The following is a 14,804-nucleotide window of genomic DNA, read 5'->3' on the forward strand; positions in this document are numbered from 1 at the left end:
TTTTTTGTTTGTTTTTTGTGGGAAGGGGGTTCACTCATTCGTTCTGATGGATGATTTGAATAGGTCCCTCCTTTAGCTCGATCACGTCGGCCTCTTCACTCATCTGTTAAACATCAATTGAAAATCCTGAAGAGACAAGTTTCCATTAACCTTAAAAGTAGCAAAAATAGGGAAATAAGATTTTTTTTCAAATTGTTTTACCTGTTTGGGAGTCCAGTGTTATGCAACTATAATATCACGTGATGTGGTTCCCAGACTGGAGAATTTAAATTTCAGGATCAAATATTTAAGTTGCTTTTGCAGGAATGGCTTTGACAGTTTAATGCTGCAGTGCTAAATTGATTATTGATGATCAACAGATCAGAAACTGATCATTCTTCTGTAGACCTTTTAAAAATATTACAAGGGTATCTACTACTTCAGATGTCAACAGCTTCGCCAGTGAAGTTTTAATATATGCATAAGTAGACAGATCTCCAAACATTTGCACAGTGCAATCCAATACAATGTACACAGTCATATATCATCATCCTGTTATTTAGCTTCTTAATTTCTTTTTTTACAGAAATGGGTTACAAATGCGAGAACTTATATCAAAATCTGATATTTTTTTGTTCCAATAAATTATCTGGCTTTTTATTACTTCATGGCCACTCAAAAAAAAGCCGTTGCATCCACATCCTCCGTCCAAATAATGAAATTCAACATTTGGCAAGTTGATGGAGGTGTTCACTGCTAACAATACGCATACGCATTCATCACCCACCCTACGTCCGAACAGACGTAAATAGGGATAAGTCTTGTGCCTGTTTCCAGTGCTTGTTTCATCTCATTTCTTACTCTTCCTGCTCTTGGAGTTCATGTCACTCTTGGTCTTCTGCAAGCGGGAGAAGATCTCTTTGAACAGGGCCTTGTACTCCGGCGTGTTCTGACTGAGCCGTTTGTCCACCTGCTCCACCTGCCTGCTGATCCCCTCCATCGCCTCGGGGGTGGAGGGAGTTTGAGGTGGGGTGGGAGGGGCGGCAAAAGCTCCTGCTGTGGAAGGGCTGGCAGAGGCCATGCTGTACTCCTTCATGGAGGGGTCTCTGGAGACGGGCCGTGAGGTCTGCACGCCAGCGTGGCACAAGCTCTCCTCGTGACGCCGGCACTTCCCCAGCAGCTCCTCGTACTTCTCCAACAGGGCGTGATACTGCTCGTCCACCTCCCGCAGGATGGACATGCCACGTTTGCGCACGCCGTTGGCGTGGAGGGCGTAGCTGCCCTGACGCCTGCCGGAAGCGTCGCGGGCTGAGATGGCGTTCAGAGCCGTGTCGCTGCAGCTTTTCCGCACTGGACCCCCCTGCTGTCCTGAACCATCCACCTCTGCTTCACCTCCTTCTTCCAATGCAGTGTCCTCCTCTGGGGTGTCTGTCTCAGGACCGTTATTCAACAGTGCCTCTAATCCATCCTCCATGCCCCCGATCAGACACATCCTGGATTTTCTCAGCTGTTGCATCTCCTGGAGCTCAGCCTCCAACTCCTGAACCCGCAGCTGGCAACCCTCTGCTCCAGAGAGACGCTGCTCCAGACGCTCAAACTCCTGCAGCACAGTGGCGCACTCCCTTTCAGCACGCTCCCTCTTTGAACGCTCACCGGCCATGGCTATACGCAGGGAGGATACGATGTCTCTCAGGCGGTCATTCTCCTCATCTGCTGGCTGTCTATCAGCAAGATCTACACTGCCTGGGTTAGCAAGCAGAAAGCCATCCTCGTACCTGACAAAAAGAACCGCAGCACATCACATCATGAAGTGATACTTTACTTTCTGCTAAATTAAATTCACATGTCAATTACAAATGCCTACAAGTGAAACAAGAACAGAGAGTGACCTCGGTGCAGTGCAGAGCTCTTTGAGACAGGGAAAAGAGTGGACTGTCTTGCGCCGTTCCTTCTTCTCTCTTCGAACCCTCAGTTCCTCCAGAGTTCGCAGCTCCTCCATGCGAGACGTCAGACTATCCACCTGACCCTGCAAGGTGTGCATGGTGCCCATCAACCTGTGCACACACACAATGGTTTGTTCAGTGCCTGTTGGGTCATTAAGGTGATTTAATTCTCTGTATACACCATTACCACATCAGTGAATCTGTTAAAGCAAAGAATGCAAAGGAGCAGATTTAGAATGAACAGAGGCAGCCATTGAAAGCTACTTTAGCCTACTAATGTGATTTGTAATGAACTTTGATCTTCGGTTGTAAAGAAAGAAAAAGAAAGTGAGTGCAGTATTCATGCATGCATGAATGGAGGACGGGACTGGAACCCTGGTGTCCAGCGGTTGATGCTCACCTGTCTATTTTCTGCTGTGAGGCTTTGCTCTCCAGCACCAGCTTCTCGTTCGTGATCTCCAGCTCTCTGGCGGTCACATCCAGCTGCTCGTACACCTTTGCATGTTGTTCGTTCATTTCTCTCAACATTTCCAGCTGCTTGGACAGGTACTATGAGGACCACAAGCTCAGCGTCAAAACAGATTCTGCCTAACGTCTGCTGCTACCGCTCATAAAGTAGAATCTGCAGTCTGGTTAAACTTGAGATTTCCTCTCAAGGACTTGTTTAAAATCGGTGACAAGTCATGGATGGAACAGGCGTACCTCGATCTCTTGCACTTGCTCCTCATTGTTGATGTACATGTGTTGTAGGGAGTCCTCCAGGTCCTTGTTGCGTTCCAGCAGAGTCTTGCCGAGCTCAGCTGCCAAATGCAGGTCTGACAGGAGCCAAGAAAGAGGACGAGACGTCAGAAACAGAAAGCAGAGAGAGCGTCTAACATGTGAATTCCATGCGTGGTGTTGGAACTCGTCACCCCGGAGGACTCAGAAGCCTCGCCAGAAGCACTTACTGCAGCTGAAGTGTATGTCAAGCTTTTTGAACGTAATCATTGTGAGCGGTCAGTTTGCTTTAGAACACTTGATATCAGTGCTGATGTGCAACCATCTGCCCAACAGGGGCCTGTGCAGCAATGACTCCACTGAAGCCGCCCTCAGCACTGCAGCACAGCTAAAAGAATACATTATTCATGTTGTTCCTCTGGTGTAAAGAAAGCTACAGTTGGAAGCAGAATCATTCAATCTCTGCTATAGAGAAACACAAACACAGTTTACAAGCTGTTTGCAGTAACAATATTTTACTACTTTTACTGATTGCTGTAGACCAAATAATTCCTCCCTCTTAACAGCATGAATTTTCAAAATCAGATTTTGTAAAACACAGCTCCACCCCTCATGGACCTTTAGCAGTACAGTCAGAGAGTTTTTTCATGCTAAAACAGAAATCCCATTGAGCTAATTACAATGTCCCTTTTGAATTTATGTATTTATTGCAAACAGCTTATATATATTTTTATATTGTGTACATACATTTATATATATACATACACGAGCAGTATATACACAGTAAAGTACAGAATATAATCATTATCCTTCCAACTGTAGCCAGACTGGGGAGATTTTCTATCTTGGTGCTCTTGGAGTTCACACTGTGCAGTAGCAAGAAACAGGCCTCCTCACATCCATTAGTGAACAGTGTTAGATCACCACAGTGTCAAGAGAGAGACAAATACTGGCTGTACTTTCAACAGTCTGATTAGTTCTATCACTGTGTGCTGAGAAGGATCAGCAGGGCTTCACCCCGGGGCCCCACCGACTCATAACAGTCACATGACGAGTCATTGTTATGTAATACGCATACGAATCCCAGCACCCACACGAGGACACCAATTACCAGACACACAACCACATCCCCCAACCCCATCACATCTGCTCACAACACCCCGCGGCAAACATGTTGTGTCATCACTCAACACTGGCTCATGTGATGCGAATGTCACATTCTGAACATGACGTCAGCAAACATGACATCACCACATCACATCCATCTGTCCTGATAAATATACATATGCATTTATATATACATAAATATATATATTTACATATATATTTACACACACACACACACACACACACACACACACACACACACACACACACACACACACACACACACACACACACACACACACACACACATATATATATATATATATATATATATATATATATATATATATATATATATATATATATATATATATATATGATCAGCAGGTGATCGCGGGGTCTGGGGGTAACGCTGAGGCCACTCACACTACTCCCAGGGGTGTGAAAGTGCATCCGCTTATGTCATTACTGATGAGACGCACCGCCGCACCGCACACTGCACACGTCATAGATGTGTGAAGATGCAGGAAGCGGAACAGCGAACACAAAACACACAGATTTCCTTGCACCACAGAGATGACTACTGGCTCGTTCGATCTGTCACAAAATCAATCTCATCGAACTGAGCTATCGATGACGAGCAATAAGACTTGGAGGCCGCGGAGGTGTCAGGGCTTGGTTCCGTCTTTACCACACACATCCTGAATCACATCCAAAACAATCCATGATATATAATGTGTGTGATGCATTTACAGCTTTAGAGACGGAGGATGTGAGGAGAGACGGTAAAGGCAGCATTCACCCAGGCAGCCAGCGGATACTTATAGGATACTGTTGATGAGAAAAATAATTGGCAGAGGAAGACAGCAGTGATGAAGAGCAGAGGAAGACGTGCAGTTTTCATCGTGCGGCCGCTCTTGTATGAAATTAATTGGTGACAAGTGTTGGAATTATATCTTTTTATAATTATATCTTTTTCTTGTTATGTTGGAATTATATCTTTTTATGTTATGTTGGAATTATATCTTTTTATGTGGAAAGTTACTGAGCTTAAAGTTCATCTTAGGTCACATCACGTGACAGTTAGAACTGCTGACTTATGCTAAATTGCTTGCACAGCTAGTCGAGCAGAAACTCTTGCAAGGCCGTCTTCCGCTTTCTTCTCTGATAATTGGCGTATATCTTCTTAGATAATTGCACAGCTAGTCGAGCAGAAACTCTTGCAAGGCCGTCTTCCGCTTTCTTCTCTGATAACTGGCGTATATCTTCTTAGATAATTGGCGTATAGCTACGATAGTTTTCATGACCTGTCTGCTTATCACCTCTTGCCAGGCCGTCTGCAAGGCCGTCTTCCTCTTCTCAGATAATTGGCGCACCATGACATCACCTGAATGTAACCCACTGTCTTGCCTGCTATCTTGCAGCTGTTGTGATACCAGGTGAACCCCGCCTTCTGATGTGCATAAAATCCATGTGCTGCAAGTGCATCCTCGCACTCTGCAGGGAGTAATCTCCCATGAGACAAAGTGCCGAGAATATTCTCTTTGCAATTGAAAAATAAACTTTGAAGCTTCGACATTTCACTGAGTGTTTTGTTTATTTAACTCTGTTCAGAAATTGTCCACAACCAAGAGAAAACGAACACGAAGCTGGAGGACCAAGGGTCTTTAGGACCATATTATTTGGCTCCACTTCAACATTTGGTGACCCCGACGTGATCTTGGCTGGACTCCTGCCGGACAGAGACAACTCCAAAGGGTACCCCGACTTGTAAGGTAAGAGGAACTTTGCCTCTTAGGGCCTTGTCTCTGCCTGTCAGTATAAGGTTAAAATCTGTCTTTCCCTATTTGGAAAACGTTCTAGAATCATTGACTCGAACACCAGTGATTTGATTTAATAGACGTCTTTTTGTGAATGTCAAACCGGACGCTGTTTGGATTGATCGGTCTTTTAATTATACTTTGTGTCAGCGTCTGGTGGTTCTTACACCTAAATTATTCTTACAGTAAGAACACTCAACTAGGTTTACAGACGTTCAAACCTAGTTGTTTTAATGCTGCGGTTGCTCAAAGAGTTTGTGGGGTTGCCCCAGCTGATGACATTAGGCTGTAGAGGTTAAAGCAAACTATTGGCTAAAAACGTCTGGTAAATTCTTCCATAACTGAGTAGACTGAGAGGATTGTCTGGGACATCCTGCGCGCTAGAGATTTTGCGTCTGGGACGCCCGTCTGGGAATATTAGTGAAACGATCCGGGATCGTGGGTCGAGTGATACTGAGTTCCGTGTTGAGGTTCTCGGAGGAAACGACGCCGAATTTTCTTAACTAAATTGGGAAAAGGCCTAATAGAATTTACAATGGAAGGTGAATTCGATCGGGAAACAGACTGGTTCAACTGGAACTTAATTCCAGACGACCCAGATGGTGCACCATTAGAAAATCAAGCAAAAATTGCTATTTTAGTGGCATCCGAGGGACTGCCCACAAAGATCCGCAGTAAGACGGAGTCTGAAATGAAAGATTGGTTTGAAGATTGCTGTAAAAAGGATGGTTACCACCGCTAACATCCAAAAAATCATTCGTCTTACTGATGAAAGAGGTTGAAAAAGCATGCATTAAAAAGTTAAATGTACTGGCCACAACTGTCTCTGCAACAAATAGAATCAGTATTCCAGGAAGGCGGGCACGAGAGTCATATGTAAAGGTGGAAAAAGTTAAGTCACATGTACGATTGCTGTCAATGGGAGGATCAGTCAGAGTAAGTAGACAAGAGGTCAAAGAAAAGTGTGCTTGGAATAATCCTGACCCGCCTCCTTATCTGGGGGAGAATTTTGCATCTGTTTTTTCCAAAACTAACCCGTTTGCCAGTAATCCTTATGCAGAATTACAACAGACTCTGACTCTGACTCAGACCAGACCAGACCCGCCGTCACTATACTTCCAGGCACCAGTCTGGAACATCACCAGCGGGAAACTGCACATGGATCAGACCGCCCCATCCGCGCCCACACCCGCGACGTAAGGTAAAGTGGTACCGGAACATGTCAGAATCATGGCCGCGCCCTGTGAACGAGCTAACAAACAGCTTAAAGATGAGTTTGAAGAAATCCTCAGGACCAGTAAAACTTATCCGGACCTGAGGCTTGCCCTGAGTGAGTTCAAGACGGAGCTGCTGCGCAGAGGGAATGCCTCCCGCAGCGTCAGAGACGAACTCCGTCAGAGGGTCCTACAAGCAGAACAAGAAGCGGAGGAACACTTCAAGACGTCACTCAAACATCATGAGGTATCATTTGACAACGAACAACATTCCACTTTACAGAAACAGGTGGCTGCACTTCAGGAACAGCTCTGTCGCCTCTCTTCCCGAGTGGAACCTCCCGTCTCCGCTCTTCCCCTCCCTTCTCTCCCTCCCCGGCCTCCAGCAGCGGAACCTCCCGTCTCCGCTCTTCCCCTCCCTTCTCTCCCTCCCCGGCCTCCAACCCCGCCTCCCTGTCAGCCCACCTCAGAGGGACCTGTGACTCGATCCAGAGCCGCTGTACAAGCTCCATTGATGGATACAGTGGACCCCAACTCCGGACGGCGTGTTGCCGTCTACCGCCCTTTCCCTGCAGCAGATCTCAATGCCATGCTTCAGACATTGCCACCTATTTCATCGGGGGGACGCAATTGGTTTGCATCCGTGCAGCGTCAGGCTATGGGCCACGACTTGTGTGGTGGTGACATGCAAATGATTTTAACTAAAGTATGTCCTTTGTCTATCTTACCACAGGTTCTAGAGGAAACAGGGGTGGGTCGTATGGCTAAAGATGAACCTCTAGACCACGAAAATTTGGACCGCATTGACGTAGGTCTTAACGCACATTTCCCTTTGCCTCTGTGTGCTGTCCATGACATGGTGTTCACTCCAAAAGTTGGAGAGGACGCGACTACTTACGTTGATCGGGCCAAAACTGAATATCACATTAAAACAGGTTTTCTACATAATACTTCGCCTTTCCATGACTCAGTCTTTCGAGCTTCCATTTTGAAGGGGATTCCCAAAACAGTGGTTACCGCCATGGAAAACATACCAGATCTGGCTGAAATGACGGATGACCGGTGGTGTTCCTGCCTGAGACACTTTCTGAGGAGACATGCCAAAGAAAAAGATACTAAGGTAGAAAAACATCAAACTGCTGTTTCTCAATTGACCGTCATGCAGATCCAGGACATCAAGAAGAAAGAGGACTCTGTTTCCTCTCCTGCCTCTGCTCTTCCACCTGATGATGCAGATAGAATGATGTATCAGTCGGGGCCACGATCTTGGGGTGGGGCTGACACTCAACGTTACGTATGTTTCCGCTGTGGCAGAGAAGGTCATTGGGTCAAAGATTGCCCCGAGAGGCCCCCACCTAGGGGGCGTGGTCGTGGATTCCAACGCCCTCGTGGACGTGGCAGAGACATGGGACGGTGGCAGTCTCTAGATCGGCAGCAGTACCAACAGCGCCGCCCAGTGGACTCCAACCAAGGTTCGCCCGTCCCGAATCGCCAGCGTCTGCCCCCTGGTGAACAGTTCTCACAATGAAGATGCCCTGAACCCACGGACATAGGCATGCAGGAGCCTATGATCACCATTACGGTAGGAGGAGTGTCAACTCCTTTTATGGTTGATACTGGTGCCCGTTATTCCACCATCCAACGGCTTCCTCCTGGCGCCTATGTCACCAATGACGTAATTCCTTTAGTTGGGTTCAAGGGTGAAGAAATTGCCCTGCCAAAGACTTCCTCCATTTTGGTTTCTGCACACAACCAGTTATTAACTCACTCCTTTATCCTGGCTCCCTCCAGCCCTGCCAATCTTTTAGGGCGTGATTTAATGTGCAAGTTGTGTCCTTTGATAAAGTGTTCTGCCGACGGCCTGCAACTGATGTTTCCGGATGGATCATCCCGACTGTGCCTGTCTGCCACCAACCCCGTCAACACCATGTTTCCGGTACATGCCAAAGTTGCTGTGGTGTGCATGTATGCTGACATCTTTTGGGTTGTGATGGACACTGATGCTGGACAGTGGACTCCTGTTGAGACTTTCTGGACAAAGTGGTCGCCCTGGGTCCGTCACCTACGCCCCTATGATCTGGTCTCTGACGCTTTGCATTGTACTCTGTATTATGACAGGATGGAAGACACAATTTTCCTGGGAGCCTTCCAGGAGGTGGAAGGACTCCCGTGGGATCTCTCTCTCCAAGATCTCTACGTAGGACCTCAGGGTGTGGCTTGGGCCGTATCCTTGACGCCCGAACAGCAGAAGTGGTATCGTATGGATGATCCTCCAGATCCTTCGATGCCGCCTTGCTATCCTCATGTCTCCTTGGCTGTCTCCCCAAAACACACACAGAAAGATCTGGGTCCCTTCGTGAAAGCTTGCATCGATGCTGATGATTGGAAGCCGACATTCTACTCTGGTTTGCACTATTCTGCATCTCTTGACTCATATCGCATTTTGTCTCCAGAATTTGTGATCCCTTCCGTCCTAGAACACAGCGTCCTGGACAGGCACCATGGCAGAGAAACATCCGACAGCGATTTGGCACCTGCGCTGATTGACTCTCTTCCCGACTCCCTCTGGACCCAGGGTCCTACGGATGTCGGTCGTTGTGACGTCACGCCAGTCACGTTTCAAATGAAACCGGGTCCCATTTGGGTTCCTCAATATCCGGTTCCTGCGAAGGGTAAGGCCGGTGTAACTGAGACCATAAACGGGTTGCTTGAAGCTGGTGTGCTTGCTCTAATTGAAAGCTCTCCTTTTAATACACCCATTCTCCCTGTAGAAAAGAAAGGTACAGGCAAATGGAGGATGGTCCATGATTTGAGAGCTATAAATGCTGCAGTCACCACTCCCACCCTTCCGGTCCCGAACCCTCATGCTGCACTCTCACTGTTGTCGCCCTCTCACACTCACTTCACTGTCATCGACTTGGCTAATGCTTTTTTCAGTATTCCTCTTCATCCATCCATGAAACCTTATCTGGCCTTCACCTGGGATGGAAGGAGATACTCCTACAACTGTCTGCCCATGGGGTTCCTCCTTTCTCCTGGTCTCTTCAACGTCCATCTTCGTGAGCTTCTGAAACCTTTGTCTCTTCCGCCCGGTGTGCTCCTCGTCCAGTACGTCGATGACCTCCTGGTTGCGGCTCCATCAGAGCAATCCTGTCTGGACACGACTCACTCTCTGCTCCTTCGTCTCCATGAAGTAGGCCTTAAAGTTTCTAAATCCAAAATTCAAGTTGCCAGAACTCAAGTCTCTTTCCTTGGTCGCTGTGTATCCCGGATGGGCACAGGCCTCTCCTCCTCGCACAGAGAAGACATTTTACACTCTGCTCGTCCATCTACCGTGAAGCAAATGCTAGCTTTTCTGGGGTTGTGTAACTACTCTCGCCATCATGTTGTTGACTTCTCAGAGTGCACGCATCCTCTCCGTGCTATGGTCAAGGAAGTCGGCATGCGGAACCTTTCAGCCGCTTTGGCCTGGACTCCGGACGCTGATGCTGCCTTTTCTCACCTTAAGGCATGTTTGGCCTCTGCTACATCTCTTTCCATTCCTGACTACAATAAGATGTTTTTCCTCGATGTGGCTGAAAAAGCAAGCAGTGTTTCTGCTGTGCTTTTTCAAAAGGGGGATAGAGGAGAACGAAACGTCTGTATGTATGTCTCAACACCATTGGACAATTATGAAAAACGCCAAACGCCCTGTTCATCTTTTGCCTCAGCACTAGCTAGGTTGGTCCAGAAAACTGCCCACGTGGTACTTCATCATCCACTGACCATCAGAACTGGACACAGCACTGTCCAATACATCACAAGCCAATTCTTCACCATGACTGGAGGACGCCAACGCAAGATTGAATCGGTCATCACTCAACCACACATCATCTTCATCCATGAAGGGATCAATATGGCTGATGGTCTGATTGAAGGTACCCCACACTTTTGTACAGAAAAAGTCCAAGACGACACAAAACTCAGAGATGACTTGTACGAACAGCCATTGACTAACCCCGACATGACGTTGTTCACCGACGGATGTTGTTTTAAAGGCATGGATGGCCTGCAATCAGGTTTTGCCATAGTTCAACATCAAAACGACGATTTTGAGACAGTTAAGGAAGTCAGACTGGACGGACCACAGTCAGCACAGAGAGCTGAAATCCTAGCAGTCGCAGAAGCTCTAGGACTCGCAAAAGACCAAACTGTAAATATCTACACTGATTCTGCTTATGCTCATTTGGTTGTACATACTGCATTAAGTGAATGGCAACGGAACAATTATCAGACAGCAACAGGAAGTCCAATTAAACACCTGAAAGAGGTAATGCATTTCCAGGAAATGCTGATGTTGCCAAAAGCTGTTGCTGTTATCAAGTGTCCAGGTCATTCCAGAAAAAATGACCTGATTGCAAATGGAAACGCCGCAGCAGATGCAGCTGCTAAAAAGGTGGCAGGTTATCAGCCAGCACTCCAACTCTCGGTGAGTGACAAAGAAACTGATTGCAAAATAACGAATGATGTGATCCGAGAGTGGCAGGTGAAAGCTAGCCCAGAAGAAAGGAGTTTGTGGAAGGCAAAAGGGGGTGAAAAGAATGATGAAGGAATCTGGAACAAAGAAGGTAAACCTGTGCCGCCTCAAAAACAATTGAAAGTTTTGATTCAAGAAGCCCATGGACCATGCCACGTAGGCACGGACGAAACACTGAGACGTCTCTGTGGCTGGTGGCATCCGTTCATGAGAACAATTGTGAAAAGTGAACTGCAGGACTGCAGTGTTTGCAATAGGCATAATTGCCTGCCAACAACTAAACCACCTCCAGGGGTGCAGGACCAGGAAGTGACAGCACCTGGTCAGGTAATTTCAATGGATTTTACCGACATGATCCAATCGGTTAATGGGTATCGATACCTGTTAGTGATTGTTGACTCTTTTTCAGGATGGCCTGAGGCTTATCCATGCAGAGCAGAGACAGCAGCTTCTGTAGTGAAACATTTGGTTAACCATTACATTCCAACTCATGGTTTTCCGAGAAAAATCAGGTCAGACAATGGAACTCATTTCAAAAACAAACATCTACAACAGGTGGAAAGTATGTTGGGATTGAGACACACTTTTGGCGCTGTGTATCACCCTCAGTCACAGGGAAAGGTCGAACGAATGAATCGCAACATCAAAGAAAAATTGTCAAAATCCATGGCCTCGTCAAAGATGAATTGGCTACAGGCCCTCCCTGTGGCTCTGTTGAATGTCAGAATGTCATTGAATTCATCCACAGGTTGGACCCCATTTGAGGCACACACTAACAGACCTTTTCCAGCTCCCACAGCTCCATTGGAACCAGTTCCCGGATTCCAAGGCCCAAAAGGCCTCCGCGAACTAACAGTCAATTTTTCCCATCTCACAGAACCACAGGAGAAACCACCAAAAAGTGTGAATGTGTGTGAATGGGTGTGGCTGAGAGTAATCAAACGAAAATGGTCTGAACCTAGGTGGACAGGTCCCCATCAAGTCATTGAGAGAACCGGAACCGCAGTTCGGCTTCTAGGAAGAGGGGACACGTGGTTTCATCTGACGTCCACCAGGCCTGCAAAGACCCCAACGGGAGTCGCTCTCCCCTCTCCAAAAGCTGCTAATAGTGGTGACGACCACTAGGGCATCCGCCCCAACTGAGGACATCGAGCAACGGCTCCAACTGAGGACATCGAGTGAGTGGTTGTTCAACGTGGCGTAAAGTCACAAAGCAACCCGAGAGCAGGCAATTACGTTCAGTAACTGACCTAAGCTTTTGAAGAGACCCCAGCGGTCACGGTGCAGCGTTCCCGAGCATCGCTCTCAACCAGCGTCCGGACGAGCCAGTATCCAGAGGGGTCAACCCAGAGGAAAAGGTGCAAGACCTCCCTCTCTACAAGCAACAACCGTTATCTTCAGTCTAAAAAAAAAAAAAAAAAAACATGCTGTATTTCCTTGTTTTTAGTCTTTTGGCTGTCACTGCTGCATCCTCTCCTGACAAATGTTTACAACAGTATGGTGGGTTAACGCTTAGCTACACTGAGGGGGCTACAGCTTCTTATACCTTTGATCTCTGCAAAGTAATTAACTGCAGGGGTCCTGGCGCACCATGGCGACACTATGATGTTTACATCTGCGGTCACAGTGACAACTCCCTTAATGACCCGTGGTGTGCTTCTTGGTCCTCTGTTTGGTATTCCACAGAACATGGGTTCCAGCCCCCCACTTCTGGATTGGGCTCCTTCTTTTCTCTGCAAAGGGATTACTCCCCCACAAGTAATCCTTTAACTCTGTCCATTAAACCCCTATTTTTCCCAACATCTCAATGTCATGCTAGTGTTATGGAACCCTGCGGAAGGTTCTCTCCCGGCAGCAGGTTTTGCTCTACAGATTTTCTACATTTAATTTTAGGTGTTGGACTCTTTCGAGTCCAAAAGGGGGATTGTTGGAATTATATCTTTTTATAATTATATCTTTTTCTTGTTATGTTGGAATTATATCTTTTTATGTTATGTTGGAATTATATCTTTTTATGTGGAAAGTTACTGAGCTTAAAGTTCATCTTAGGTCACATCACGTGACAGTTAGAACTGCTGACTTATGCTAAATTGCTTGCACAGCTAGTCGAGCAGAAACTCTTGCAAGGCCGTCTTCCGCTTTCTTCTCTGATAATTGGCGTATATCTTCTTAGATAATTGCACAGCTAGTCGAGCAGAAACTCTTGCAAGGCCGTCTTCCGCTTTCTTCTCTGATAACTGGCGTATATCTTCTTAGATAATTGGCGTATAGCTACGATAGTTTTCATGACCTGTCTGCTTATCACCTCTTGCCAGGCCGTCTGCAAGGCCGTCTTCCTCTTCTCAGATAATTGGCGCACCATGACATCACCTGAATGTAACCCACTGTCTTGCCTGCTATCTTGCAGCTGTTGTGATACCAGGTGAACCCCGCCTTCTGATGTGCATAAAATCCATGTGCTGCAAGTGCATCCTCGCACTCTGCAGGGAGTAATCTCCCATGAGACAAAGTGCCGAGAATATTCTCTTTGCAATTGAAAAATAAACTTTGAAGCTTCGACATTTCACTGAGTGTTTTGTTTATTTAACTCTGTTCAGAAATTGTCCACAACCAAGAGAAAACGAACACGAAGCTGGAGGACCAAGGGTCTTTAGGACCATATTATTTGGCTCCACTTCAACACAAGAGATGCTTTACAATAGACGTAACCATCCACCCCCCTTTACAGAATCACTCCCATCCGGTGTGCAGTACAGTGTGATCGGATGAGGCATTGTTACATGATGTGACCCCCCCACGAGGTAGGATGTCTCACCTTGCTCCAGGTCCCGCTGATCGTACCACGGCTCCTCTTCCTCCGTGACGAACTCCTCCATCCTTCCCGCACGGAGCATCAGTTCAGATCAACTTCCGCACCGACGGCGTGATCGGCTAAGTCATCGATTGGCTCGAACGGAAGTGACAACAGCGGCACAGCCTGTCTGTGTGACCGTGCAACCCTTTAAGATGGGTAAGACCAAAATTCCAGCGGGTTACTGAAGCACCTGCTGATGAACGAGGTCATAATCGGATGTTCAGGTCAACAGATGCGAGCTAAAGCAGCTTCTTGAGAATGCCACGGCCTCTCTGGGTCCGGTCCACCGGTGTCTGATGTGCAGCAGGGCCCCGCAGGAGCCGCTTGACAGCCCGCTCACCGCTCAGTGGGCGAGTGATGCTGAGGCGTTCAAGTGCAATCGGAAATAGTCACAAAGATGAGAGGACTCTGTCATGCGGAAGATTTGCTGTTTGCAGCACAATCTTTCGAATTGTTATAAATACAATCCTGAAGCTAAGGAAGAAGAGTTCCCATTTTGACTCCCATTTGACCCGTACTCAAATGCATATTCTGACCATTTATTTCATAATTTTCAGAAGAGAAATGTGCTATATTATAGGTTATTATAGGAAAAATAGGTCAAAAATAAAACTTGTGTAGACACAGGGAAAATACGTTTAACCACTATATGCA

General features: G+C 46.9%; 2 protein-coding genes across 5 annotated transcripts; one reads left to right on the forward strand and one right to left on the reverse strand.

The window, feature by feature from the left end:
- Positions 1-68: 68 nt before the first annotated feature.
- cdr2l (cerebellar degeneration-related protein 2-like) lies at positions 69-14,656 on the reverse strand. The gene is made up of 5 exons (XM_068335883.1): positions 14,112-14,656; positions 2,625-2,737; positions 2,323-2,471; positions 1,869-2,033; positions 69-1,754 (listed from the first exon to the last, which is right to left on the reverse strand). The coding sequence occupies exons 1-5, from the start codon at positions 14,188-14,190 to the stop codon at positions 830-832; spliced, it is 1,431 nt and encodes a 476-aa protein (XP_068191984.1). The 5' UTR covers positions 14,191-14,656; the 3' UTR covers positions 69-829.
- On the forward strand, positions 4,160-13,855 carry LOC137609116 (uncharacterized). 4 transcript variants are annotated; one of them, XM_068335882.1, is made up of 5 exons: positions 4,160-5,185; positions 5,361-5,521; positions 6,656-7,588; positions 7,775-7,900; positions 12,259-12,393. In XM_068335882.1, exons 3-5 carry the CDS (start codon positions 6,797-6,799, stop codon positions 12,283-12,285), a joined length of 945 nt encoding a protein of 314 aa, XP_068191983.1. In that variant the 5' UTR covers positions 4,160-5,185; positions 5,361-5,521; positions 6,656-6,796; the 3' UTR covers positions 12,286-12,393. The 4 variants fall into 4 exon arrangements, 2 of the variants coding, with proteins under 2 accessions (XP_068191983.1, XP_068191982.1); XR_011038297.1 differs by lacking the exons at positions 4,160-5,185; positions 5,361-5,521; positions 6,656-7,588; positions 7,775-7,900 and adding exons at positions 7,907-9,452; positions 9,552-10,697; positions 11,105-11,248 and having other exon boundaries at positions 12,259-12,396; XR_011038298.1 differs by lacking the exons at positions 6,656-7,588; positions 7,775-7,900 and having other exon boundaries at positions 4,192-5,185; positions 12,259-12,396.
- Positions 14,657-14,804: the final 148 nt, after the last annotated feature.

Source organism: Antennarius striatus, chromosome 16, assembly GCF_040054535.1.
Source record: "Antennarius striatus isolate MH-2024 chromosome 16, ASM4005453v1, whole genome shotgun sequence".
Taxonomy (NCBI): Eukaryota; Metazoa; Chordata; class Actinopteri; order Lophiiformes; family Antennariidae; genus Antennarius; species Antennarius striatus.

Coding starts and splice junctions, on each gene's coding strand:
- LOC137609116 (XM_068335881.1), top strand. CDS start 8,336: ATGCAGGAGCCTATGATCACCATTACGGTAGGAGGAGTGTCAACTCCT. Junction 9,453..9,551: donor ATATCCGGTTCCTGCGAAGG/GTAAGGCCGGTG, acceptor TTCTCCCTGTAG/AAAAGAAAGGTACAGGCAAA. Junction 10,698..12,258: donor GGCTGATGGTCTGATTGAAG/GTACCCCACACT, acceptor GTCTGAACCTAG/GTGGACAGGTCCCCATCAAG.
- cdr2l (XM_068335883.1), bottom strand. CDS start 14,190: ATGCTCCGTGCGGGAAGGATGGAGGAGTTCGTCACGGAGGAAGAGGAG. Junction 2,472..2,624: donor AGCAAGTGCAAGAGATCGAG/GTACGCCTGTTC, acceptor TGGTCCTCATAG/TACCTGTCCAAGCAGCTGGA. Junction 1,755..1,868: donor GAGCTCTGCACTGCACCGAG/GTCACTCTCTGT, acceptor TCTTTTTGTCAG/GTACGAGGATGGCTTTCTGC.